Source organism: Mirounga angustirostris, unplaced genomic scaffold (assembly GCF_029215605.1).
Source record: "Mirounga angustirostris isolate CCGP_5_RB_7025 unplaced genomic scaffold, mMirAng1.0.hap1 SCAF_1, whole genome shotgun sequence".
Classification (NCBI taxonomy): Eukaryota; Metazoa; Chordata; class Mammalia; order Carnivora; family Phocidae; genus Mirounga; species Mirounga angustirostris.
In genome coordinates, this window is record NW_026991709.1 from 128,399,627 (window position 1) to 128,427,512 (window position 27,886).

Sequence of the window (27,886 nt, forward strand, 5' to 3'; positions counted from 1 at the left end):
TTTCTAAAAGGTACAAAATGCATGCATGGTAAGGGGTTAAATTAATGTATGTCAGGAATTAAATGGTAATAAGATATATATGAGCTCTGGAGTTTAAGCTATCTATTGCTTAACACTACAATCAGATATGTGCTGTAGCAGAATTACATAAAGAATATGGTTTACAAAAATTCATTTAAATTCTCATCTGGGGGACCTGAGTGGCTCAGTCGGTTATGCATCTGCCTTCAGCTCAGGTCATAAACCCAGAGTCCTGGAATCGAGTCCTGGGATCGAGTCCGGGGGGCAGGCTCCTTGCTCAGCAGGGAGTTTGCTTCTCCCCCTCCCTCTGCCCCTCCCTGCTGCTCATGCTCTCTCTCTCTCTCAAACAAATAAATAAAATCTTTAAAAAATAAATTCTCATCTGGTTGAATCTAGAAAATATGTGTTTTTTAAACAACTTCCCCTTTCTTTCAAGATTTCTATATAATTCTAAGAATGGAAAGCAAAAAACGTATATGCCTACAAGACCATGGCAATTCTGAGTCCTGAGCTCCCACATGCTCCACTTTAGGCCACCATGGGTTAATGAAGTATGCCAGGCATGTAATCAGCATGAGTCACTGAACTGAGGAAGACCCAGGTTATCAGACACGTGCTTATCAAATAACAAGATTCAAGTGACCCCCCACCTGAACTACTACTGACATGACCATGTAATCACAGAAGAATCTTACATCAATCAGAAACAGTGGCGGAAGGAGACAAAGCTATTTAAACTTAGTAGCTTGTATCACTGACAGCATGGACAATTACAGACATAAGGAAATACATAGTATGGATGGAAACTTGACTATTTTTATACTTACTGTAAGGCCATGCACATGCATATTTCTGATAGCCTGAGTTCAACTAGAATAAAGGCCCCATGAAGGTTTACTGCTGTACCACTCCACTGGTGGCCAGAAAAATGTGACATCTGGCTGCACTCGGTAAATATTTGTTAAATGAATGACTTTGCCATTTATTATGTCCTTTCCATACAAATAATATTCTCCAAAACTACATGGTAGGCCATAAATAAGATTAATTAATTCTGGTAAAATAGTTTAGTTCATCCACTGCTGAATATCCTAATACACTGAATATCCCAATTCTTTTCCAGTTGAACTGTCTGGAGATGGGGTGCAGAAGAAGACAGGAAAAGATTCTCTGATGTACATTCACTGAAACAAAACTTACATTATGGTTTGGAAATCATCATCCACGAGGATCATGTCTGCTGCCTCTTTGCAAACATCTGTGCCAGTCTGACCCATTGCAACTCCAATGTCTGCAGCCTTCAGAGCAACTGCATCATTGACTCCATCTCCCGTCATGGCTACAACCGACCCATTCTTTTGTAGAGACTGGAATGGGGGAAAAGGGGATTCTGGTAAAAATATTGCTTCCACAAAGATAAGGGGATAAACAACTCTCTATTTTTTTTTCACATAATAAAGACTGGAAAGAATACAGACCACTGATTTTGCAACAAACTTCAATATATGGAGGTCTTAAGATAAAGCTTAGAAAAAGTTGCTATTAATATTCTCATGTGTAAGAGCTATGTCTAAAGACTGATCTCGAGTTAATTATACAGTAGCTCTCAGGGGCAATTTTGCTTTGTAGGGGACATCAGGCAATGTCTGGCGATATTTTTTATTATTATGACCTCGGGAATGCTACTGGCATCTAGAGGGTAGGGGTCAGGGATGCTGCTAAACATCCTACAACACATAGGACAGCCCCTCACAACAAAGAATCCAGTCCAAAATGTCAAAATGTCAATAGTTGTGAAGGTTGAGAAACTCTAAACTAATACAATGGAGGACTACTGTGATTAAGCCCTTTAACTAATGGATACTACATCAGTTGCTTTGTATATATTTAACTGATTAATATAAATAACCAAAACCTTTGAAATACTGTTCCCACTCTCATAACATTTCCTTTTCTTGCTGTATTTACTCAGTTTCTAAGCAATTACTGCTATTTACACTGGGATGATTTGGTTATGGACTCCTGTCAGAACATATGTCTACACTGTTTAATTGTTTAAAGAAGGTTGTGTTGCAGATACCTCATTAACATTTTCTTCTACATCTTCCTTTGCTAACTAAATTCTCTATTAATACTTCCATGTAAAGTTCTATAAAAAAAAAATCTCTTTTGCTTCACAATACTTCCGACTTTAATATTACATCAATATTCCTAGTAATGTAAGCATAATGAAAGACGTAAAGTAGCATTTTGGAGACAGAGATAAAACAATGTGAATCTTAAAGACCCACCTTAATAATTTTCATCTTGTGCCTCGGACTAGCTCTGTAAAATACTGCAACCTGTTAAAATACAGGATACACTAAAAATCTTCAACAATAAGAAATATCAGAATAACCCATGCACTTGTAACAATAATTTTTTAAATTACTGTACTTACTTTGTAGAGATCAAGTTTAAGCAATATACCATGTGTCTGTTAAGATATTCATTTGACATGGTCACTTCAAACTTTCCAGTGGTACCACAGGAAATACACAATCTAAACATGTTATCCAATTTATGCCATTATGTTTAAGTTCTGAAGAGAAAACAGCCTTATTCTTGAAATGTTTCAGAGACAGAGAAAGGAAAAACTCTCTTGCATCTATTTCTTCATTACACTGGCAAACAACAAAAATGGCCTCTCCCTTTGTTCTGTCTTCAGGAAAGATAAAGAAGAGCTGCTTCTCAATGTCTGTAGAACCTTTTTATTGTTGTTTTTAAAGAGTGTTAACTGTCTGTTCCTTCTCTTTTAATATTCGTGTTAATTCTTTAGATTCTCTTCTACTGTATCTCCAACAGTTTATATGATTTATCTCTCCAAACCATGCATTTAATCCCCTTTTCTGATCCCATCTCCTGGTCTCCTAATACCCCTTCACTGTGCCCCAAAGGCAGGCATCTACAACATCCCCTGTATCCTCCACTTTTCCACATTGTTCTAACCTCATTTTTCACAAACCAAGGCCATCCCTACAGTCCTTCACATAGTACCACCACCAGGAGAGCCTAGACAGGGGTAGGTGACCTTGATTCTCCTTTCTTTATTCACAAAACCCCAGTTTTGAATGTCACATGAGACCAGACTTCCCACTAACTATAGGCATTCATTCACTGCTCTAGGTCACTTCCCCACATTTCACAAAATTTTTTTCAGATTTTTTTAAACGAATGTGACATTGTATTAGTTTCATGTGTACAACAGAGTGATTCAACAGTTTTGTACATTACACAATGTTCACCATGATATGTGTAGTTACCATCTGTCACCATACAACATTATTATAATACTATTGACTATTTTCTTTATGCTGTACTTTTCATCCCTGTGACTTATTTAATTTCCTCCTCACTGTCACTCTTTCCAACAACACTTCTAAGTCATGGTGATTTTAGTATCTGCATAATACATCATTCTCTTCTCTACTGTCCTAGAGGATGAGTTCATGCTAAGTTTTCTCTCCTCATACTTTCAATTTATCCCCATTTCCAACCTCAGTCCCAGCTGACAACCTTGCTTCCCACTTCAAAGAAAACAGAAGAAGACGAGAACTTCCATAATTCCCACCAACCAGTACCTGTATCCAAGCACAATCCTTGCCTTCTCTCCTTTTATTACAGATGAACTGAATATGCTCCTAGTGCAGGTCAAATATTCCACCTTTGGACCTATTTAAGATCATTGTTCCAGAAATTCTCCCCTCTCTTATATCAAAATCTTTTCCTTGCTGATGCATCTTTCCCAACAGTATATAACATGCTGTGATTTTTTCCATTTAAATAAAAACAAAACTAAAAATTTCCCTTCTCATTTTGGCTGCCACCCTACTTTTCCCCTTCTCTTCATAGCAAAACTCCTCTGTACTTGCAGTCTCCCATTTCTCTCTTCTTTCTTGAATCCATCCCCACCACTGCCCTGAAACCCCTATTCAAGATTACCAAAGACCACCCACATTGCTAACACCAATGGTCATTTCTCTTCTGACTTAACCTCTCAGCAGCACCCTAACAGAGCTGGCAATTCCCTCCTCCTGAAACACTTTCTTTGCTTGACTTCCATGACCACCCTATACTCTTTTGGTCTTCCTTCCTCCTACCTTTCTGGCTGCTCCTCTTGTAGAGGTTCTTCCCGACCTCCCTGAAGTCTGAATGCTGAAATATTCCACAACTTAGTTCTTAAAGGTCCCTCTATAAGAGGTCTAAGAATCCCCTACTTCTCCCTAGGTGATCTCATCCAGCCTTACAGATTTAGATTTTATTGTTATGCATTTTTGTCTCCAGCCCCAATATCTCTTCTAAAATCCAGACCAATGAAATTAATCCACCTACCTATTCCACATTTCCTCTTGGATGTCTCATCTAAGACTTAAAAATATCACAAAGTGAACCCATTATTTCCCAAAATACATGCTCCTTCATATCCTCTGCTAATGGTAAGCACATCCTCGTAGTCACTCAGGCTCTAAATTTGGGGAGTCATCCTTGATTCCTCCTTTTCTCTCAGAAGCCACAAGAAGCTTAACAGCAAATCTCATTGGCTCCAACCTCAAATAAATCCAGAATTCAACCACCTTCCTCTAAGCCCACTGCCAACACTCTGGGCCAATACCTGAACTGATTTATTTCTGCCCTTGCCTCCTGCAGTCTCTTCTCAACACAGTGACCATAATGAAACTATTAAAATAGAAGTCAGATCACATCCATCCTCTGCTCAAAACCCTCCAATGACTTCCTATCTCCCTCAGAATGAATGCCAAAGTCTGTTACTACCTACCAAGTCCTGCATGAACTGCATGCCCCTTCCTCCTCATTAGTTACCCGAACTACACCTACACCAGCCTCCTCATTGTTCCTGAAACATGCCATGCACACTCACCTTAAGGTCTTTGCCTTTGTGTTCCCTTGGTCTGGAGTGCTCTTTTCTCAGATATGATATGGCCTGCCAGTGAGGCCTTTCCTAGTCATGTTATCTAAAAATTTCAATCTACCTCTTCAATCATTCCACTCTCTCTTCTCTGCTTTTGTTGGTGCTCATTAGCACTTATCTGACATAATGTACATATTTACTTATCTTAGACTATAAGTTCCATTGAAGGCAGAGATTTTTGTGCTATACCTTCAGTCTTCCATAAATACATACAAAATGAATTAATAAATCATTGAACGACTCTTAGTACCATCATATAGACTGTTCTGAGGCTCCTTCCCAATTTTAATAAAGGTCTAAAACAAATGAGGATTATTTTCTTAAGCAAAAGACTCAATTTAACTGCAATATCACATTATTACATATGCCCAGGTCCTCTAGGTACTATGAATCACATAATTCGTATTTGGAGAATATACTTCCTCTAAAAAAAAGTTCAAAAATTCACTCAGACTCTTTAGTGTGTCTTTAAAAAGGACTAAACTACATATGCACTGAAAGTATACTAGTTGTCTTCTAAGTGAAAATTCTACATTACTGCAGAAATTAATCATGTAGCACACAGTGCTAAAGTACAAGAGTGTTTAGCAAAGACTGTGGATTTTACAGAATATTTAAATAAAAGGCTAACTACCAATATACTCAGGTTGAACAGAGTAAAATTTTGCCTTTGTTCCACTGCAGATCATTTGAAACACTGCAAATCATTCCATTATAGTCACTGAAGGTTATCACTGACAATGGCAGTGAAGATGCCAACTGTTGGACTGAAAGCGTATTTCTTTTGTAAAGGAACAAATTACTTGACATGCATCCATATACCTACCATTTGATGTAAGATTTTTAGCGTTTCAAAGCTTTGGTGGCAGCTCAAAAATTAGAGCAGCAGTTTTGAGACTAAGGAGATCTCAATGCAAAACTGAAGACTCACTTGATGTTTTGCATGTGGTACAGAGTAAAATCTGTTCTTAAAGCATCAGAAGGGTAGGTCAATCTTTTTAGTTGACTAAAAACACTAAATTTAGTGACACAAAATTATGGCCTAAAGAAATGAGATTTAAAACAAACAAAAAAACAGAAAGGACTAAAGACTGAGCTACATCACTGTATCACAGTGAGAGTTAGGATTAAACTTGGGGGTAACTGAATTTCCTCTATTCATAATCTTTTCACCTTTATCATGTTTCTCTACCTAGAAAAAAAGAATATATTGATTAAAGGTAAAAGCACACAATAAAATCTCTGTAGTTTGGGAGCAAGAGGGGAGAGGACAGAATGAAGACAGGATGGTAAAAGGACAGTGAAAAAAGAAGTAGAACTTTGTCAGAAAAGGAGAGTGTTTAGGGAATAACATGGGAAAGATGAGAATCATCAAAAGGAGGGAGAAAAATCTATGTATTTGTCTCTTATCATGCCTTCTTTTCAGTGTCATATTTGTGGTTAGCACTCAGAGTTCTGATAGACAAGGGTGTTAAAAAGAAGAAAACAGGAAAATATTAAAGGAGAGGTTAATGAAAAACGTTCCTGGCATTAAAATAACCTGCTGGGCGCCTGGGTGGCTCAGTTGGTTAAGCGACTGCCTTCGGCTCAGGTCATGATCCTGGAGTCCCTGGATCGAGTCCCGCATCGGGCTCCCTGCTCGGCAGGGAGTCTGCTTCTCCCTCTGACCCTCCCCCCTCTCATGTGCTCTCTCTCTCATTCTCTCTCTCAAATAAATAAATAAAATCTTTAAAAAAAATAAATAAATAAAATAAAATAAAATAAAATAAAATAACCTGCTACAGTTTCCCCAATCTTCCAGGAAAGATAATAAGATACCTGATACATTTCAGGGAAAAAAAAAAAAAAATAGGTGACTTAAATAAAATATTTACAACCAACCAAAAATTAAACAGCACACAGACTGGGATTAAATTATAGAGATTTGGTTAATAGGTTTGGTAGAAATACAATTGGAGGTACTACTATAAAAAAATAAAGAAGAAAACAGAAGGTCCACTTTTATCACTAGGAATATAGGACACACTGGAAGAATTCATAAACACTTAGAATAAGGCCTTTCCATCTAAAAGGCTTTAAGTTTAGGCCTACCTTTGGTACTATTTGTGAAAGCTGCTGGACATCCATTGCATCTATTTCTTCTCCTGAGACTGACTGGGAAGTTTTGGAATACAATCCCAGACGACTAGCTAAAGTGAAATGGGAGAGAAAACATAATTGAACAAATTAGTTTTGCTTGCTAGGCCAGTCAACATAATGCTCACTTAATATGATTTGTTATCCATTCTTAAGTACAAAATGTCTTTATACCAAGAGATCACAAGACAAATTACTAGTAAGACAAACCTATTTGAATTAGTAAAAATTCTGGGGTTTTCTGTTTATTTTTGTTTAAATTTAAGAATAAAGAGTTTTCACAATTTAACCCACCACCATACCTAAGAACTGATATAGGGCCAATCAGGTTTTGCTTAGTAGCTCAATTTTAATAAAGATCAGAATTCATTTTAAGTAAAGAATCTAAAGCCAGACAAAACAGTGGTGGATCTGTGGTAATCATGTAGTTATATGTAAAAGAAAACAGATGTTGAAAAGCTTTTCTAGGTATAATCTTCCCAACGTTATGTTTCTGGTGACATATTCTTCTTAGATAACATAAAGTGTGAAACTCCTATCCGTCTCTCCGCACAGTAATAAAATCAGAATTAATGGACTTTAGTAAACTGTTTATCAGTATGAATCACAGTTCACAACAGTTTACAAACTCCAGATTACCTTTTGGTGCCCTTTTTTCCCATAAATATATTGGGGGGGGGGGTCTGCAGAGGGAAAAGGAGAATGAGAATCCCAAGCAGGCTCCATGCCCAGCACAGAGCCTGATGTGGGGCTCAATCCCATCACCCTGAGATCATGACCTGACCCAAAATCAAGAGTCAGATGCCTAACCAACTGAGCCACCCAGGAGTCTCTCCTGTTATATTCCTTAGGGTATTCTTAAATGGCATTCAGACAACATAAGCATATACGTGATGTAATAACAGAATATAGACACAAGCTATTTTCTTCCAAATCAGGTACAAATCAAAGTCTGCTTTGAAAATTATCCTCAAGTTTAAAGGGAAAACTAAATTTCATGTTTCATGTGTATAATCTAGTGCTTTTATCCAATAGCATAGTGGATTATGAGGTTAAAAATAATCAACTATTCTTCTGTGAATAAAACATGTGATTTCCTAATAGTTTAGTTATGTATTTTCAATTAATAGAACTACTTTTTAACCTAAAATAAATTTTTACCCACATTTTTATATACAGTATGAATAAAAGAGTCCATTTTAATTGTATAATGTCAATATTATACGTATACATTTTATATCTAATGGTTCAAAGCTATGCACTGCAATTAATTTAAAACTATTAAAGGGGGGGGGACCAGCCTAGTTATACCGATTGCAACTGCAGTCTCCTGTGAGTCTCCAGTAATCATTTTTATCGATACTCCTGAGGCAATGAGTGTTGTAACAGCTTCTTTCACACCAGTTCTAGGAGGATCAATGATTCCCACCAGGCCAAGAAATGTCAGCTGTCCCAGTTCAGGACCAGAAGCTAAAGCAAGAACTGAGGAAATAATAAAATCCAAAAAAAGAAAACGTAAGTCACAAAAGCATTACAGCATTACAGGTTACTTGACAAAAGCTAGAGACAAAGAATCACTTAAGACTATAATGTCATTGTAGTTAGGATATAATCATTATATATAAAAATGTATTATATGTTAAGACATTAGTTTAATGGTTCTAATATGGGATTGCTGAAAGCTATTAAAAATTAAAAGGAATAAGACTAAAGAACTGTTAAGCAGAGAAGGCAAGTAAGGAGTGAATAAAGAATGTTTTTACAACGTGACTACACGCAGCTCTTCTAAACATCAACTATTAGCTCTTTAGAAAAAATAATTAGGTATTTGGAGAACTATGGGTTTGTTGAGCTTTGAAAGTCAGTTTTAAACAGACACCTCTGAAGGGGGTTGCTACGAATGTATCTTCATCTTTCCATTTTATAGGTCTCCAGAACAATTCAATAGCTTGAAGAGAAGGCTATATTGATTAATTATACACGACATGTAACAATTTTGTACATGACAAACCCTGGGAGGTAAATTAATCTGTAAAGTTACTGCACAACCATTAGTAACAGTAATTTGGATTCTTTTACTCTTTTCATAACATTAATAAGTATTTCTTATTTGTAACTTTGGTTCTCTAATAATATCTAACACCACCGTATCATTATTGGGAGTTTCCCATCATCCTCGAGCACTTAAGATATAACACAAAATACTGTTCATTTCCAAATATCATTTAACTTATTCTCAGAATTCGGAACTTCTGATAACTACCTAATGAGTTAAAGGGATGTGTGTCCATCTGGAATATTATTGGACTGAACAATTTACCAGAGAAAACACAAAAAAGCACACTAACTAAATATATGTATCTCATGGAGAAACTGAAAAGTCATAACCAGATTATAAGCAATATCCATTCTTATTCAAGCAGAAGGTTTGAAGGATTAAATATATTTGGAAAACCAAGGTTAGAGGCAAATGACTTCTATTTTCCCAATGTCAGAGTCATATACCTAACTATTTATGTAAATGTGAGCCCCAAAGGCTTTCACCCTGGAGAGAATGAGACACTTGATAGTCCCTGGTGTCAGAACAGAGAGAGGACTACAGAAAGGAATAGCGAGTATAAATTCGTGTGTCAGCAAACCCTAAGAAAGGGACAGCAGCTCCTGGCACCCTCAGTGGAGAGGTGGTAGTAGCCTAGAGTATCCTGTATGTATTTGTTTGCTTCCTTAGCACAAATGAAAATCTACTGCTACTGTCTGGGATAAGGTTAGGCAGACCTTTTTCATGAGGAGGGTCCCCGACTAAAACATAAAAACAAAACATACTCTAATTTCAAAATCAAGAATCATGTGTATTTAAGAAACTTATATTTTATAAGATGTAACCTAAGTACATATCAAGTTAAATCTGAAGTCTTTCTGTTCCCATTATGGTAACTTCAGGAGGAGGAAGAAAGTGGAGCTTAACCAAAGGAAAAGACATGAAGCAAGAAACAAATGACCAGAATGTTTCCCTAAAGCCCCGTGAAACAGGAGATTTTTATCCTCTACCAACTCTGGTCTATTTCACAATGTTACAACACCACACATACACAAACCTCCATGATCCTTCAGATGAAAAGAGTTAAAATAAGAAAGTGTGAAAACGGGGCGCCTGGGTGGCTCAGTCATTAAGCGTCTGCCTTCGGCTTAGATCATGATCCCAGGGTCCTGGGATCGAGCCCCACATCGGGCTCCCTGCTCAGCGGGGAGTCTGCTTCTCCCTCTCCCGCTCCCCCTGCTCCTGTTCCCTTTCTCTCACTGTGCCTCTGTCAAATAAATAAATAAAACCTTTATAAAAAAAGTGTGAAACCTCTGAAACTTCTTTAGCGTCTCTAAACCCAAGCCAACTTTGGACCCTCTTGCTGTGAACTGCTAAGAATAACAAAACTCTGCCTTCAAAGCTACAAGAATATCCTTCTAAACCTAGCTCATTATAAGAGCAGAAATTCTGTAGATCTATCCAAATGTGTTAAAACCACAGACAGCCCTTGCTTAAGTGAACCATGAATAAGGGGAGTATTTTTTATATTAAGTTGCTTCCTCCTCCCAGGATTGTGCTTGACTTCTATTCTGTAAAAATAATAAGATTAAGGAGGCCAACTCTTCCAATTTCCTTGAGAGAGACTACGTAAGTATATATATCCCCCACAAGCCAGATGACTATCCAGAAGGTAAAAACCAGGTATGGCCCCAACCCCTGCTTTTTCAATCCTACACATGCTGTCCCTAAGAGAAACAGCCTAATGTGTATGTGCATAGCAGACCCTCTCTCCACATCACTGTTCAGTCAGCAACACAGACATAAAGCAGAATCTGGACACTTCTTTCCTTTCTGGTGAATGACAAGGGAAGGAGATCAGCAGAAGAGCAACAAGTAAGCGATCACCTCAGTTTAAAGGACAAATTAGAGGCTTAAAACATTAATATTTAGGAAAGTACTTTAGATCTATTAATAAATAAGACAGTCCAGGGGCGCCTGGGTGGCTCAGTCGTTAAGCGTCTGCCTTCGGCTCAGGTCATGATCCCAGGGTCCTGGGATCGAGCCCCACATCGGGCTCCCTGCTCCGCGGGAAGCCTGCTTCTCCCTCTCCCACTCCCGCTGCTTGTGTTCCCTCTCTCGCTGTATCTCTCTCTGTCAAATAAACAAAATCTTTAAAAATAAATAAATAAATAAATAAGACAGTCCAAATGATGAAATAAGAAAGGAGTAATACCGTTTTACCTTCCTCCATTTCCCTTCTCACAAGAAAAACTTGTCTAAAATAAAATTTCTATCACCTACTCAGAGACCAATGCAGGTCTGTAAGAAATAGAAATTTCACATTTTGCTACATTCCTGACTTCTTGTGTTTTGGGGGCCAAACAGCCGACTAAAACATAACACTTCAGAAATGGCAGTATTCTACAAAGCCTGGGATAGAGTTGCACAGCTCAGATATGAAGCACGAAATCATCTAAAATTAAAGGGAGGCATCACTGAGGAGTGTGCAGGGATGGGTGAAATAGGTGAATGGGATAAAGAGGGACCAATTTCCACTTATAAAATAAAAAGGTCATGAGGATGAAAAGTACAGCATAGGGAATATATTGTAATAATGCTATATGGTGACAGACAGTGACCACACTATAAATGGTGAGCACAGAGCAATGTATAGACTTGTCAAATCAATATGTTGTATACCTGAAACTAATATAACATTGTATGTCAACTCTACTTCAATGAAACAAAGAAAGAAAGAAAGAAAGAAAGAGAAGAGATGGAGGGAGGGAAAAGAACGGGAAGGGGAAGGAAAAGAAAGGAAAAGAAAAAAGCATTACCTTTCCACCCTAGGGGACTATGCTGAAATGGCCTTACCTCGAAGTCCTGCAGAGCCCATTCGTGCCTTCTCTTGTTGGTAGAGATCTCTCTGTTGCTGGGTAAGTGTCAAGGTTTGCCCTTTGCTGTAGTATGTAGTACAATACTTAATCACTTGTTCATAAGCACCCTTCATAAAACAAATCTCTGGTCCGTCCTAAAAAGAAAAAACAGCAAATAAATTCAAGTTAATTTCAACTTATACCTATCTGCCACTGGAGTCCAACAATACATGGCATGCATTTCTCATAATCCCCAGCGAAGTTACTCAAGCCTAAATAAGGCTTTGAGTGGCACTTGAACTCTGAAGATTAAAACCTCATTTGTGGAAGCTTTCTTTACCCTCTAGAGAACACAGCATCTACTTCCCACCCTCACCTCCACACACTGAAGGCAATGCTATACGAAGCCCTGGATTAGGCACTGTAAGGGGAGAGGCTTACAACCTAACAGGAAAAGGAAAGAGATCTATCATCAGCCCACAAGCAGTCGTTCAGGCTTTCCATTAGTTGCTATTATATGTACAAATGTATGTGATCTCATTTAATTCTCATAACCACCTTGCAATTATGGGTATCAGAACCTTTTACTTTTTACCCTAGCATTACACAAAAGCTTACAATGAAAAACTGCAGTTGCCTGCCCAAACTCTCTCACCTCTAGTCCTACTCCACAGAGCCAAACCAATTTTAATTCTTTTGGCTGTTCCTTGGTACTTATCTCCATATTCTTAAATACATTTATACTGCTACTTTTTCACTGATCAGTTTCATACATCGTCTATTGTGACAGCTTGTAGTTTGGCCACTCCTACTACCCATTCCTCCCCTCCCCATTGTTACAATATAGTTAAAACAAAAGTTGCCAGTATTCTTTTTACTTTATGATTCCTCACTGCTGAACAAAGTACTAGTCACTAGAACAGTTCACAAGCATCCCACTTTTTTTTTTTTTAATTTTTTTTGAAGATTTTTTTATTTATTTATTTGACAGAGAGAGAGACAGGGAGAGAGGGAACACAAGCAGGGAGAGTGGGAGAGGGAGAAGCAGGCTTCCCGCTGAGCAGGGAGCCCAATGCGGGGAAGCATCCCACTTCTTGCAGGCACATAACAGGAATGTATTTCCCTGCCCTTCTCTCCCATTTTGAAGTCAGGCATGACTTGTTTTGGCTGATAAATATGAGCAGTACTGTGTCACTTCCAAATGAAAATAATGTGCTATTCCTCTGGCCCTGCTAGGGCACTGTGCACAGACTGAGATGCAGCTTCCATCTGCCTAGGTCCCCAAGTAACTGGTGAGCAGATATTAGAAGGTAGAGAGGCAAGAGGTAGGATGTTGATTCCATAGCCTATATAAATCAAATATATTTATTTTCCTGTTTATCTTTTAAAAAGTTTATAACTTCTTTTTTATTTATTTTGGTATTTTTTATATGATTAAATGAGCAAGTAAGCTATTCCTTCCACATTACTGAAGGTCTCTTTCTTGAGTCTTGTTCTCCTTTTCTTTCTAGTTTGAGTTGGTTGATTTGTAGGCCTACTCCATGACTCGTATCCAGGAACTTCTCTTCACCTCTATCCTGGGGATTCTTTGCACCATTCTCCAGGTTAGAACTCCAGGTTTTAAGTCTTCCTTTTCCTTATCTATTGTCTTATCTTGGAATAAAATATCTGCAAGTATCTAAGAAAAGCTGTGTGGGATACACATTTTGAGACTTGAAATATCTGAAAACAGGGCGCCTGGGTGGCTCAGTTGTTAAGCATCTGCCTTCGGCTCAGGTCATGATCCCAGGGTCCTGGGATCGAGCCCCACATCGGGCTCCCTGCTCTGCGGGAAGCCTGCTTCTCCCTCTCCCACTCCCCTGCTTGTGTTCCCTCTCTGTCAAAGAAATAAATAAATAATCTAAAAAAAAAAAATTTAAGAACATTCTTATTCTATCACCACATTTTTTAAGTTCAGCTGAGAATAAATTTCCTCTCAATTTGAAGACATTCTTCTATTATCTTCCAGCCTCCAGAGTCCAGTGTTACAACTGAAAAGCCTAAAGAAGCTACTTTAATTCCTAAACCTTTTATATGATCTTCCCCTTGCCTCCTCTCTGGCCCCCAAACCTGTGGAAGCTTTCAGAATTCTCCTTAAACACCCTCAAATTTCTTGATTATGGGCACTGTTGTGTTTATCTCTTTACCCCACCCTTCTTTAACATAACTCATTGTGCTGAGCAGCTGGTAGGCAATTTTACTCTAGAAGGTGAAGTCCTTCCTCTGAAACACTGTCTGGTGTTATTTGACAAAATCTTCCCATATTGGGGGCACCCAGGTGGCCCAGTCAGTTAAGTGGCCAACTCTTGGGTTTTGGTTTTGGCTCAGGTCGTGATCACAGGATTGAGCCCCGCATCAGGCTCCCCACTCACCAAGGGGTCTGCTTCCCCTCTCCCCCTCCCCTTCCTCCACTGCACTGCATGCAAACTCAATCTCTCTCTCTCTCAAATAAATAAATAAATCTTAAAAAAAAAAAAAACTTCCCGGGACACCTGGGTGGCTCAGTCGGTTAAGCGGCTGCCTTCGGCCAGGGTCATGATCCCAGTGTCCTGGGATCGAGTCTCACATCGGGCTCCTTGCTCAGCAGGAAGCCTGCTTCTCCCTCTCTCTCCCTCTGCTTGTGCTCTCTCTGTCAAGTAAATAAAATCTTTAAAAAAAAAAAACTTCGCATTTTCTGGACTCTCTTCCTGTTACCACTATTAGATGGGTGGTAGCTGTCCTATTTATTTTCTGATTTTTGTACCTTATCTTTTATATTAAGCACCTCTTTGACCTTTTGTTTCACTTTCTGATAGATTCATTGACTTTATTTTAAAATGTTCTATTTAAGGTATTTTGTTGTCATTTTCTATGGTCTTTGGAAATTTTCTTCAGCATCCAACATTATCATTGTTTTGCTGAGACCACTTTCTCTGTTGGTTTGGTCTGTGCCTTTCCTACTGAAGACTTTTCCCAAGTATCTAGCAATTCCTGACTGTCCATTTATATTAAGACTGAAGAAATTAAAGGTCTAGAAGCTCCATGGGCATTGATAGGATTTATCAAATGATGGCCCTCACTGTAGGGTGATGAAATGATGACCAGCAGTCAGAAAACTCTACCAGTAAATGAAGAGTTTAGTTAAGAACACTCTGTACTGGGCACCTGGGTGGCTCAGTTGGCTGAGCATCTGCCTTCGGCTTAGGTCATGATCCCAGGGTTCTGGGATCAAGTCCCACACTGGGGTTCCTGCTCGGCAGGGAGTCTGGTTCTCCCTCTCCCTCTGCCCTTCCCCCAGGCTCCTGGTCTCTCTCTCTCTCACTCACTCTCTCTCTCAAATAAATGAATTAAAAAAAAAAATACTCTGTACTAGGGGCACCTGGGTGGCTCAGTTAGTTTAGCATCAGACTCTTAATCTCAGCTCAGGTCCTGATCCCAGGATGGAGTTGGGGCCCTGGATTGGACTCCCACGCTGGGTATGGAGCCTACTTAAAAAAAAAAAAAAAAAGAAAAGGAAGAAGGAAGGAGAAGGGAGGAGGGAGAGGGGGAAAGGGAAGAAGAGGAAGAAGAAGGAGGAGGAGAAGGAGGAGAAGAAGAAGAAGAAGAAGAATACTCTGTACCATTGGGATCTCCCTGGGACCAGTCAGCTTCTCTACAACTCTTCAATCTTCTTACTTATAGAGTGAGGGCAGGGAGATACCTCTCTACAGGCATTCTAAGAAAGTGGAATTAAGGCTAGAGGCTTACCCTTCAGGACAATGACTTGACCTTAATCACTCTGTTTTCAGTGTAAGCCTTAATTCCGCCCTCCACTCTTGTCTATAAGATGAGATTTCTGATATTCTACAGGGTTAAAAAAGGGCTAATGATCTGGCCTCAAGAAACAGAAAAGGCACTTGGAGAATTTCAAACTGATCTCCTGTTTTTAGCTCTCTGCCTTAGTCCCCATCTTCACTCTGAGTCTTCTGTACTTTCTCTTTTTTATATTCTTTATGCATTGGTTGTCATTTTGGCAGGGTCCAGGGAGGAAGTATAAATAAATGTATACTGACATGCACAAATGAAAGTCTTTTTAAGACTATTTGAGCCCCTGGGATTATTTTTAAATTGGTAAATCTGTCACATCTGTGCCAGGCTGACCTCTTCTAGATCCTGAGTCAAATCAGTGGGTTTGGGTTTTGTTAGTTACATTGGCTGGTTTTATTTTGTAAGAGAAGCTCTTCAGATCAGTAAATGAGAAGAATAATCACACAAATCTTTTCAAACTTATATCCTGCTCACTACCCATACCTATCTCCCACTCCCACAACTGAGAACATCAAACTGTAACATCAAAGTACAATTTCCAAAGTACAACTTTGATGAAGTTAGATTCAAAATTGCCGAAGTCAAATCATTAAACTTTACATGAGCCACATTATCTTGAAGTACTATGTGATCATACATAAAATGTAAAGAAACAGACCTTCCAAATAAACACGTATACATACTCTTGCTGTATAACTCTGTCAAGGGACATCAACTGAAAATTATCTACTCTAATGCAATTTTTGAAAACTTCATGTTACAAGGTTTAAGTAGGCTCCATGCCCAATGTGGGACTCTAACTCACAACTGTGAGATCAAGAGTCGCATGCTCCACCAACTGTGCAGCCAGGCACCCCTTATAAGGTTTAAGGCATTTTATTTTAACAGTTTTATTTTCACTTGTCTCCCTTCCCAGGAGTTCATAAAAGTTCCTTTAAAGATTAGATAGAAATCTTTTTTCCTCTCATGATCAGAGTTCCTGGCAGACATCTATTCACAAGTTCAATGTTGGCCAAATTGGCCTTTCTTTTAAAATCAATTATGTTTCTGGGGCACCTGGCTGGCTCAGTCGGTTGGGCGTCTGCCTTCAGCTCAGGTTGTGATCCCAGGGTCCTGGGATCAAGCCCCGCATTGGGCTTTCTGCTTGGTGGGGAGCCTGCTTCTCCCTCTCCCTTTGCTGCTCCCCCTGCTATTGCTCTCTCTCGCTCTCTCTCTGACAAATAAATAAATAAAATCGTTAAAAATAAAATCAATTATATTTCCTACTTATTATGGGGGTGTGAGGAAATCCTCTCACTCATTCATGTCTACAGGGATGTAATGGTTTCTTGCTCACAGGTGAAAACACAGAACCAATTATTAATTCCTAATAAAGAAAATATAAAAATAACAAAATATGTATATTTTAAAGGCAAAGTAAGTTTAAGCATCAAGCTGGTAATAGCAACTATGACTGACATAATTACATGCTGCAGATAACTCTTAGTATATTATATAATAATATAATATGTAGTACAATAATATAGTATATATTATGTCATAACATATAATATTATTATATAGTATATATTAATATAAATAAGATAATATATAATATAATTATAAGATAATATAATAAGATAATAACTTTGTAAACATTTCTAAAGCACCCAGGAACAAAGTAGCGCCTTGAAATATCAGTGCATGTCATTTTGCCAGTTTGTAAGCTGGATCAACTAATATGAATTATACACATTTGGTAAGCACTTTTCCACAAAATAATGCAGTTCTGTTTGTTCTGAAGACAAGACATTCCTTCAGTGAAAGAACACAGATTAACACCAGAGGGCAGAAATCTATAGTACATAGTCATCAACAACAAAAATGTTGATAGAATCTGGTGTCACAAGTTCCAGGACATTGAGACCAGGCTCCAGTTCATTTTAAGCTGTTTGCTCACAAAGCAAAACTTGATGTCCCTACGCATGAATTCAAAGAGAACATGAGAACAAAGATGAGTTACCATGAATTATACACACTTTAAAGCAATAAGGCTTTGTTATGCTCAATGATTGTTTAAAAGTAAAGGTGGATAATAAATACAATATAGTCATCTATATTAAATAAGATTTAGTAAGTACTCTTTACATGGAAGGGTACCTGCTGTGTTCGGTGTACACACTTAACAGCCATCCACTTTTGCTCAGAGCTAAAAGGATATTCAGCTTTTCTGATATAGTCCTGTTGAAGTCCATCAAGACCCATCTATATGGCACAAAAAGAAAGTTAATTCTCACCAACATGTGACTATTTTTTCCTTTAACAGAGAACAAGGGTCACAACTTACAGTTGGCTGGCTAGAGATACCTGGGTATTTTTCAAAAAATGGTAACAGAATAGCAGTGCTCCATCTACATATACCACATTTCTGTGAAGGGCAACATACATGATCAAGATGAAAGCCTGGGTGTGTAGACACAGGCTAAGGCATGCTACCTGGACCGTATGTAGACCAACTCTTCAACACTGACTAGATTAAAATCTCTATTGGCTCAAATTCTCGAAGGAAGCAAGATACAAATAAATAAAGGTACCCAACCAACCAATACTGATCAACAGAAGCTTCAAATTCAATTTCTTACTTCTTAGGGATTCAACTATATCTTTCCTGTTGCTACCATCCTACCACTTGATATTCTGACCTACTATCAGTGTCCTTTAGCTGTTCTTCACAATACCCTCTACCTTTTAACTCCAAATATTCAAAAATATTTTTAAACTACTGAAAAACCTAGCTCATTGCTTTTTGTTGTCTCTTTGCTATCTACTGAAATATGTTCAGACTCTTCTTCCTGGCTTTCAAAGGCCCTCCAGAAACCCACCATGCAGTCTATTCAACAATCCTCTGGGTTACTCAAACTCCTTTTTTTTCCATCCAAATTCACCAATACAAAAGCCACCACACATTCTATGCTTTTTTTTCCTCCATGCTTTTATCCTTGCTCATCTATCTAAATCCTGCTTATGCCTCAAAGCCTAGGTCTCAAATCTGAACTTGCCTTATTCTTATATGTGGCTCAACCTTTAAGACTTAACTATCTGCTATACTGGTCTAGCTTGTATTTGTTCCATGCATGTCAGTGTCAACTCCCTACCTAAAATGTGAGATCCCCAGTCATAAGGAGGTGGTTTCACACTCTTTTATCTCTTAAAAAAGTTAAGAGTATAAGGTTAAGTATAACACAGTAAATAATGGTTAACAGATTGAACTTTTAAGTATCTTTCAAAAAGCCATTCAATGCTATTTTAGTTACAACAAAATGATAAAGAAATGTAGCTTTATTCTAAAACTATCAATTTTATTTTATTAAATTAAATATAATAACCTACATTTCTATATTGAATCTCAATTCAAACAACCTCATCTAGAGATGTCCTGTTTCACACAAGTCTCAAAATTTTCTAAGACTACTCTTGAAAGTAGGAGTTTCAATTTTTGTTATGGGAGTGACAAAGGGGACTTTAGGTTTCTCATTTAATCAAATATAAGACTTAGAAGAGGACATCAACTGGGATAGATGCCCCAACACAAATTCTAATAATATACTCATTTAAGAAATTGATAATGGAGGAAATGGGAAGACTAGAGAAAGAAAAGCTGATTTCTCATGATGGCTTTAGTATCTTTACATAGAAAGTAAGTACTTCAGCAATTAGCTTTCCACACAAAACTCTAAATATTGTGGAAAATATTATGAAAACATTCCTTCATAAGAAGAAATCTAGTCACTGGTCATTAATTTGTTTCTTGAATGTAAGGGATAAAGCTATACTGAAAAGGCTGGATTAGCTCTGTATTTCCAGGAAGAATAAAACTGGTTCCCAAAAGGCAATAATACAATGAAATATTGAGAGTCTTCATTCTACACCTAAAAACCAGTAATACTGAAATTGATGGCCTTACATTCTCTTATGAAAGTGAGTTCTCATATGTCAAAGAGAAATCAGGCACATACCTTCATTGCAAGAGCAATTAAAGCTCCTTCCGTTGGCTTCCCCATTAGAGTGTTGTTTCTAATTACAGCATCATTGCATACACAGCCCGCCTAAAAGAAATATACAGAAACTAAGAACCCATCACTGTGTCCTAAGTCATTACGAAAAGTCACCTTCTTAGAGAATAAAGTATTTACCTCAACAATTCTGCTAACAGCTGGGTTATAGAATCCATGAACAACATCACCATCAACAATCACTTCCCCAAACGGATTGTAGCCAACACCGGTAACCTAAGGAACATAAAGTGGGGTCAATAATTCAACCAGTAGATAGTGACTTATAAAAAACAAAACCTATGATGACATGTGTTCATTTCATTTTATACATTATGATTACTGTTAGTGTATATACCTAGAAAAGCATGTGTCTAAAAGAACATTTAACAGTTAAAAGAATATAAATTCTGGGGTGCCTGGGTGGTTCAGTTGGTTAAATGCCCAACTCTTGGTTTCAGCTCAGGTCATGATCTCATGGATCGTGACACTGAGCCCCGTGTTGGGCTCCAAGCTCAGCCCAGAGCATGCTTGAGATTCTCTCCCTCTGCCCTTCTCCCCAACTCGTGCACTCTCTCTCAAATAAAATAAAATCTTTAAAAAAAAAAATGAATATAGATTCTGGGGTGCCTGGATGGCTCAGTCGTTAAGCGTCTGCCTTCGGCTCAGGTCATGATCGCAGGGTCCTGGGATCGAGCCCCTCATCGGGCTCCCTGCTCAGCAGGAAGCCTGCTTCTCCCTCTCCCACTCCCCCTGCTTGTGTTCCCTCTCTCGCTGTGCCTCTCTCTGTCAAATAAATAAATAAAATCTTTAAAAAAAAAAAAAGAATATAGATTCTAATTTTCACCATAATGACAAACCTGTAATTATATTAATCATTAAATTAATAATTATAACAATGTATAGTATATTTTAAGGAGAAACATATTGCTAATTAATATAATTTTATATTGTTTCTACTTAAAATATACCATAATAAAGGATAACCATGAAAACCTCTGTACATAAATGAGCTTTAAATTTATATAACATTACATTTATAAACAGTAAATTTCCAAGGATTCAAATCCATTTCCACATCTAACATTTGTGACAAACCTGAAACCCAGAAAAAAGCAGAATTCTTTTGGCAAATATGCAGGCTCAGAGACATTACATGATTTATCCTAGCACTTACAAACTACTTTAACATAGTATATTACATGCCAGTTTTAAAAACCAGAGGTAGAGAAAAGCCAGATACTTATTCCGTATGGCTAGAACAAACTAAGCCAACAAAAGTTCAATTTCACAGTAAAAATAAGACAGGTTAGAGAGAAATTAACAAACAGTTAATGCTTGACATATGAAGTATGGGCTTAAAACAACAGAAACTTATATCCTATCTTTCATACCTGAACCACACAAGCACATGTAACCCCAATGACCCTGAATCATCCAGAAAAGGCACATTCAACAACAGAGTATTGGGTATCCTTAACCAAATCTAACATCCTAAATATCAATAGTCTCATTTTAAAGCCTATGTAAAATGGAATTAAATAAACCTAAGTACAATTTCTGTCAATCTCTCTAATGATGTAGTAAATTGGATGCAAATACAATTTAAAATACTGTACCCATCCTAAGTAGTGTGAATGAACATACCAGCCAGAAATCCTTTCAAGACTGGGGTGAAACTGGACCTTGTCCTTACCTAACTTCAAAATTAACCAACACACACAGATGACATGCATTTAAGACACTGCCAAAAATATTATTTTTAAAATAAAATAATTCATCTATTCATTTATTCTTTCAACAAGTACTTACTACCATGAGGCAGGCCCTGTGTTGGGCAACTTAGTTCTGCTCTATTACAACTTAGAGTATAAAGAAAAACAGAAAATATGTAGGGGGACTGAAAGGCCATACTTCAGGATCCTGATCACAATGGAAAGCCACTGAAACATCTTAATTAATTAAAATAAACTTGCTAACATTTGGTTCTAAAAGATCCCTCAAGCTGCATATAGAGCAAGAATAAGAGTTTGGAAACAAACGACTAGGGGTGATTGAAAGACAGGTGCCAAGGATGATTCAAAGTTTCTGGACTGTACAAGTGCAGTGGGATCAAGACTGGTAGCATAAGGAAAAGGCTCTGCTGATAATGAATTTATAGCCCTTTTGAAGATAAGACACTAGAATTGTTAGGAATGTCTAAACACCAAAGATTCTTAACAAAGAAATACTGTTGTTAAAAAAAAATCTATAGAATACCTCAGCATGCAGACCATCCGAAGTAAGTATGTGGGTAACAGTCATTTCATTCTTTGTCAGTGTTCCAGTTTTATCTGAACAAATCACATTACAGCAGCCTACAGAATAAACCATTACATGTCACCAAGAGTCAGGGAGAAATAAACAAGTTCACATTAAAAACAAATCAAAGACTCTGGAAGCCTGTCCTGTTTCTCTTAATTTTGTACAAATCAAGCTCACTGATAATTTCAGGTTTTCTCTCATTATGCTTTTCACCACCATAAAGTAAGTTCTTAAATTAAAATTAAAAAATAGTGATAAATGTTGACTTTTTCTTATTAACCTGCAACTGAATTCTACAGAGCTTCTCAGTATTAGCTTTATATTATAACTTTATATAATACATTTTCTAGGAAGTTTTAAGGGTACCTAAATATAAACCCATGTAATTTTTTCAGTGAGTAGTTAAGGAATTTGCCTTCTCAATATTATAATGCAAACTAAAAATTCAATTCAATATTTTTGGATTCCTAAATTTTTTAAAGAAGAAGTTTCATAGCAAACATAAAAGTTATATTATAGCAACATTTAGCAACTGTTGTATGTTTATTGTTCTTATCAGCAAATTCAACTGGAATATGACATTCTAGGATCTATGATTATCAATTATCTTCCTTGAGATGTCAAAAGAAAAAAATTCTATTAGTTTTACTCCAAGGTTTCATTTGTTCTATAGATTTCTTTTTTACATGATTTAAGCATTAGAACATTGCATGACACAGTAAGATTTCTCTGTAAGTACCCTGTCCTGAAAGATATACACTTTAATTACCTTTCTGGTTCTGAAAACCATACTTAATTTTGCCAAAAGTCAAATACCACTATTCTAGCCTCTCAGACAAAAAATGTACAACCTGAAGATGATTCACTGTTGATGTAAATTAACACACTATTGCATAAGTATGCTCCTATTACCACATACTTACCCAGAGTTTCAACAATAGGCAGTTTTTTCACAATGGCCCTTTTCTTCACCATTCTCATAACACCAAGGGCTAGAGTCACTGTGACCACAATGGGAAGACCTTCAGGAATTGCTGCCACAGCCAAACTGTAACCAATATATACTTAGTATTGAAGTATAAATCAAATAGTACATACAGCAATAATTTCAGTGGGCTGTTACTTAAAACAGAGACTAATAAAATATATAATTAATACCATTAACACTCAAAAATAGCCTCAAGAGAAAGGGAAAGTTGATTACATTTACTGGATACCTCTTAGCTGCCAGGTTAAGTGTAGTGGTTGAAGAATGTAGGTTGTGATATCAGATTACCTAGATTTATACCAATGGCTTCACCAATTTTTACCTGTTTGACCCTGAGCTATTATTATTCTACCTCTGTAGTTTAGTTTTCTCATCTATAAATGCAGTTAACAGTAAGAAGTATTCAAACAAAAACTTATACATGACTGTTCATAGCAGCACTATTTACAATGGCCAAAAGATCACTGTAATGTCCATCAACTGATAAATGGTAAATTGTGGTGTATCCATACAATGAAGTATTATTCCACCATAAAAAGAAATGAAGTACTGATACATGTTACAACATGGATGAACCTTGAAGACATTATGCTAAATTAAAGAAGCCAGACACAGGGGAACCTGCGTGACTCAGTCGTTGAACGTCTGCCTTCGGCTCGGGTCATGGTCCTGGGATCCTGGGATCAAGCCCCGCATCGGGCTCCCTGCTCAGCAGGGGAGCCTGCTTCTCCCTCTCCCACTCCCCCTGCTTGTGTTCCCTCTCTCTCTGTCAAATAAATAAATAAAATCTTAAAAAAAAAAAAAAAAGAAGCCAGACACAAAAGACACATAGTGTTTTTATTCCATTCATATGAAATTAACAATAAGCAAACCCATAGAGACAGAAAGCAGTTTAGTGGCTGCCACAGGCTAGGGAGAAGGAAGAATAGTGAGTGATTGCCCAGTGGGCACAAGGTTTTCTTTTGGGGTGATGACACTCAATAATGGTTGTGGTTGTACAACACTATGGACTTAATTCCACTGAATTGTATATTTTAAAATGGTAAATTTTATGTTATATGTATTTTATCACAACAAAAAATTAGTTTCCCTTTGCAAATTTAAAAAAAAAATCAAATTAAGTCTATTTTTTATCCCATTCCAAGTATTAGCTCTTGACTCTCCTACCGGTAAGAACATATGTGTTCCTGTTCTTCATTCTAACATTGTTGCATCCACTGCTTCTACTCACCAATTTCTATTACCTACTTTTTCTTTAGCATGATCTAACTTGTAATCATTAGCATCCTGTTCTGTAAGCATTATTAAGCTTTCATGCTCTGTTTACAGGTTAATTCTAAAAATTGAAAGCCAGTGAATGACACAGTATCACTGGCTAAATAGTGTACACAAAGAGTCCAGAAATATGTGCTTATCGGGGCACCTGAGTGGCTCAGTCAGTTTAAGCGTCTGACTCTTGATCTCAGCTCAGGGTTGTGAGTTCAAGCCCCACATTAGGTTCCAAAGAAATATGTGCTATCATTAATACTTCCTTCCCTCTTTTGAACTATTCTAAGCTGAAACAGAAAACTTTTTCATAGGCCTCCATTAACCCTCGATGTATCAGGAAAAATAGGCATCATTGTTCACACTCTAGATCTAATGGACCTTTCCATTCTTTTGTTTTTAAGTCACTTTATAAATAATTTGCAGAGGAATAAAATGGATTGTGAAAAACTTCATTAGAAATTTTTAATTTTAACCTCAAACTACATTCCTGGATTTGAAGGTATACATATATCTGAAAGGGACAATGTCCTCTGCATGCAACTAATGGCTCATCAACTGTCAGGAAAGAACCTGGAATACATTCACTTTACAAATACTGATTTCAAATTCAAAAAACATTTCCAATAGGTTATAGGCTTATCCATTCTGGTTTCACTTTTTGTATTTGTATCTTCAAAATACAACACTTTTGAAATTGTGGATGGTTCATAATTTTGTTGAAAAGAGAACAGTCATCATCTTTGTAACATAATTTTTAGATTTATACACACCAATAACATGAGTCCAATTAGTTTTTCATTTCTATGTCATCTATTTCCTTTTAATCACTTTTATATTCACACCAGCCTCTGGTTTTCTCCACTTATAAATGGTATAAAGTAAAAGTTGGTAAACAAATATCATAAAAGATTAAAGAAAACTACCCCTTTTAACAAAAAGGGGTGGTCTAGGTTCTTGCTGGAAAACACTGCATGATGAATTCCTTGCTGTAGAATGACTAACTGAAAGGGAATACCTGTCCTTCCCTTTTGTCCTTAGAAATAAACTATTCATTCAATTCAGGAGTTTCAGAAAATTTAGACTACCATCATCCAAAGATTCAGAGTGTTAAGATTTCACTTTTTTGATTAAATTTCACCCCCATCATTAGAGCGTACAGTGGCTCTTTGTCTCCTTGCATTCATCTTCTGGTTTGTCCAATTACTCTTCTATCAACTATTCTTTGCCATTATGGTGGAAAGCAAAAAATTATGATTCTTTAATGAGTAAAAACAAAAGAAGACAATGACTGTCTCTAGACCTCTTTTATACCTTTGTAAATGACAATGTAATATTTCTGAGCAACATAATAAAAAAATTAAAGGATAACAGAATAATGAGGATTTACTTTATTATTACATCAACCCTATAAGTGATCCCATCATTTTTCTGCATTCTTACTGTTTTTACTCATTTTTAGAACGGCTGGAAATAATTATTAAAATAACTGCTGGGGGAAGGGGGGGGCGCCTGGGTGGCTCAGTCCTTAAGTGTCTGCCTCTGGCTCAGGTCATGATCCCAGGGTCCTGGGATTGAGCCCCGCATCGGGCTCCCTGCTCAGTGGGAAGCCTGCTTCTCCCTCTCCCACTCCCCCTGCTTGTGTTCCTGCTCTCGCTGTGTCTCTCTCTGTCAAATAAATAAATAAAAATCTTTTTAAAAAATAAAATAAATAAAATAAAATAAAATAATTGCTAGGGTAATAAAATAATATAATGCTTCTGCTTCAAGACACAGGAAAAATAAGGTCACAAAAGATCCCATAATATATCTTACTTAAATTTATAAAAGGACAATGGACCCATATAATAATTGCAAAATAGAATGAGTTTTATTCTATTAAATATTTTTGAATGCTTTGTCCTAAGACCTTGAAGCAGAAATCAAAATGTCAATCTATAAAATTGAACTGCTCAAAAAAAACCCTCAAAATCTAAAAATAAGTCCAATGGATAATATGCTAATGTTTAGTATCTCACACTCATGCCTCATTTTAAACTTATTTCGTATTTCACCGAAGTCTTTTTTATACAGATTGAAGCCAAGAGTTTCAAATTGTATTTTTGCTCCTTTAAAGAAAAAAATATACTCCTTCACCCTATCACAAATATCTTTTAACCTCTTATTCAACCTACCTATTCCTTGTAACCCATTTGATTTCTTTTTTAATTCACTGTTTTTGTTCTAACATTTGAAATATTACTTCCTAGGCCTATGATAGAGCTGTTATCCAATATTTCTTTTCCTTAGATGCCTAGGTGAGTTCTACTCTTACTTATATCCCATACATCATCTTCCCTTTTTTCATCCTTGTTTTACTATAATTCATACAGGACAGGGAAGGAATAAATTTTCTGATTACTTACCTATCTATTTGTAATTAACTGGATAGATACGCTGTCTCTGCCTAGATTTATAGATTTAAAATCCTTTCCCCTCATACTTTGATAGCACTGCCCCACTGTTCTCTAATGTAATCCAATGCTACTGTGGAGGAAGGGTTAATAAAATCCTTTTCCCGTTCTGCATTTGGTTAAATCTCTAGCTCTGTTCTCTAGTGACCTGGTTAGGGTAGTTAAGTCAACTATGTTGCTAGGCAACACTGCTTATGATAAAAGGATCTCCTGACTGATAAACCATCTATGGACTAGAAGAATTTTAATTATCTTACAGGAAGCCATCACTTTGGGTTTTCTAAGTGTAGGTGACTCTCATAACTGGACATGTCTCTTGCAAGCACCCTGGAAAGTATGCTTCCAGAGATGTTGGTCCTCACAAAGTATGAACCATTTTAACCCAGGGTAGCTCCCCAACTCACAAGGTCATCCCAATCTCCTTGTACCTGAAGCTGAACTGCTGCACAGACTCTCTCAGAAGATGGGTGCCTTAAGTTGCCCCACTTTTCAGAGCACAGGTACCAATTGTGACCTATTAAAGTTTTGTCAGTTGAAATGTTTAGAAGAGTCTAAAAAGACCCCATGGGGGGCACCTCGGTGGCTTAGTAAGTTAAGTGTCTGCCTTTAGCTCAGGTCATGATCCCGGGGTCCTGGGATCGAGCCCCCATCAGGCTCCCTGCTCAGCGGGGAGTCTGCTTCTCTGTCCCCCTCCACCCCCCCCCAATGCTCTCTCTCCTACCTCTCTCTCTCAAATAAAAAAATAAAATCTTTCAAAAATAAAAAAAAAATCCATGGTGGAAACTGCAGTTGCTAACAAGAAATGTGATACCAGTGTAATTATCCTTCCTTTATAGATGACCTAACTTGTTTTCTTTAATTTAATAATGATGTATCCAGGTTGGGAGTTCTTTTCATCCTGTTTGGCATTTAGAGAATCCACACAAACTATAAAAATTTCATGTCTTGATTCAGATTGAGAAAATACTCCATCATTTCTTATGCAATTTCTTCTTCT

The 27,886-nt window shown here is 37.2% G+C and overlaps 1 protein-coding gene across 15 annotated transcripts in view; it reads right to left on the reverse strand.

Moving 5' to 3' along the window:
• ATP2C1 (ATPase secretory pathway Ca2+ transporting 1) overlaps positions 1-27,886 on the reverse strand; it is a 165,100-nt gene that overhangs the window by 22,135 nt on the left and 115,079 nt on the right. For all 15 annotated transcript variants that reach the window (XR_006795649.3, XR_008505069.2, XR_006795648.3 and 12 more), the window contains 10 exons: positions 23,106-23,230; positions 22,138-22,235; positions 20,020-20,115; positions 19,843-19,932; positions 17,987-18,091; positions 12,021-12,177; positions 8,438-8,608; positions 7,082-7,179; positions 2,313-2,363; positions 1,222-1,388 (listed from right to left, as the gene is read on the reverse strand). Coding sequence is in view for 10 of the 15 variants with exons in the window: in XM_064587922.1 (XP_064443992.1) it covers positions 1,222-1,388; positions 2,313-2,363; positions 7,082-7,179; positions 8,438-8,608; positions 12,021-12,177; positions 17,987-18,091; positions 19,843-19,932; positions 20,020-20,115; positions 22,138-22,235; positions 23,106-23,230 (1,158 nt within the window). In the remaining 5 variants the exon portion in view is untranslated. The remainder of the gene's footprint in view (positions 1-1,221; positions 1,389-2,312; positions 2,364-7,081; positions 7,180-8,437; positions 8,609-12,020; positions 12,178-17,986; positions 18,092-19,842; positions 19,933-20,019; positions 20,116-22,137; positions 22,236-23,105; positions 23,231-27,886) is intronic.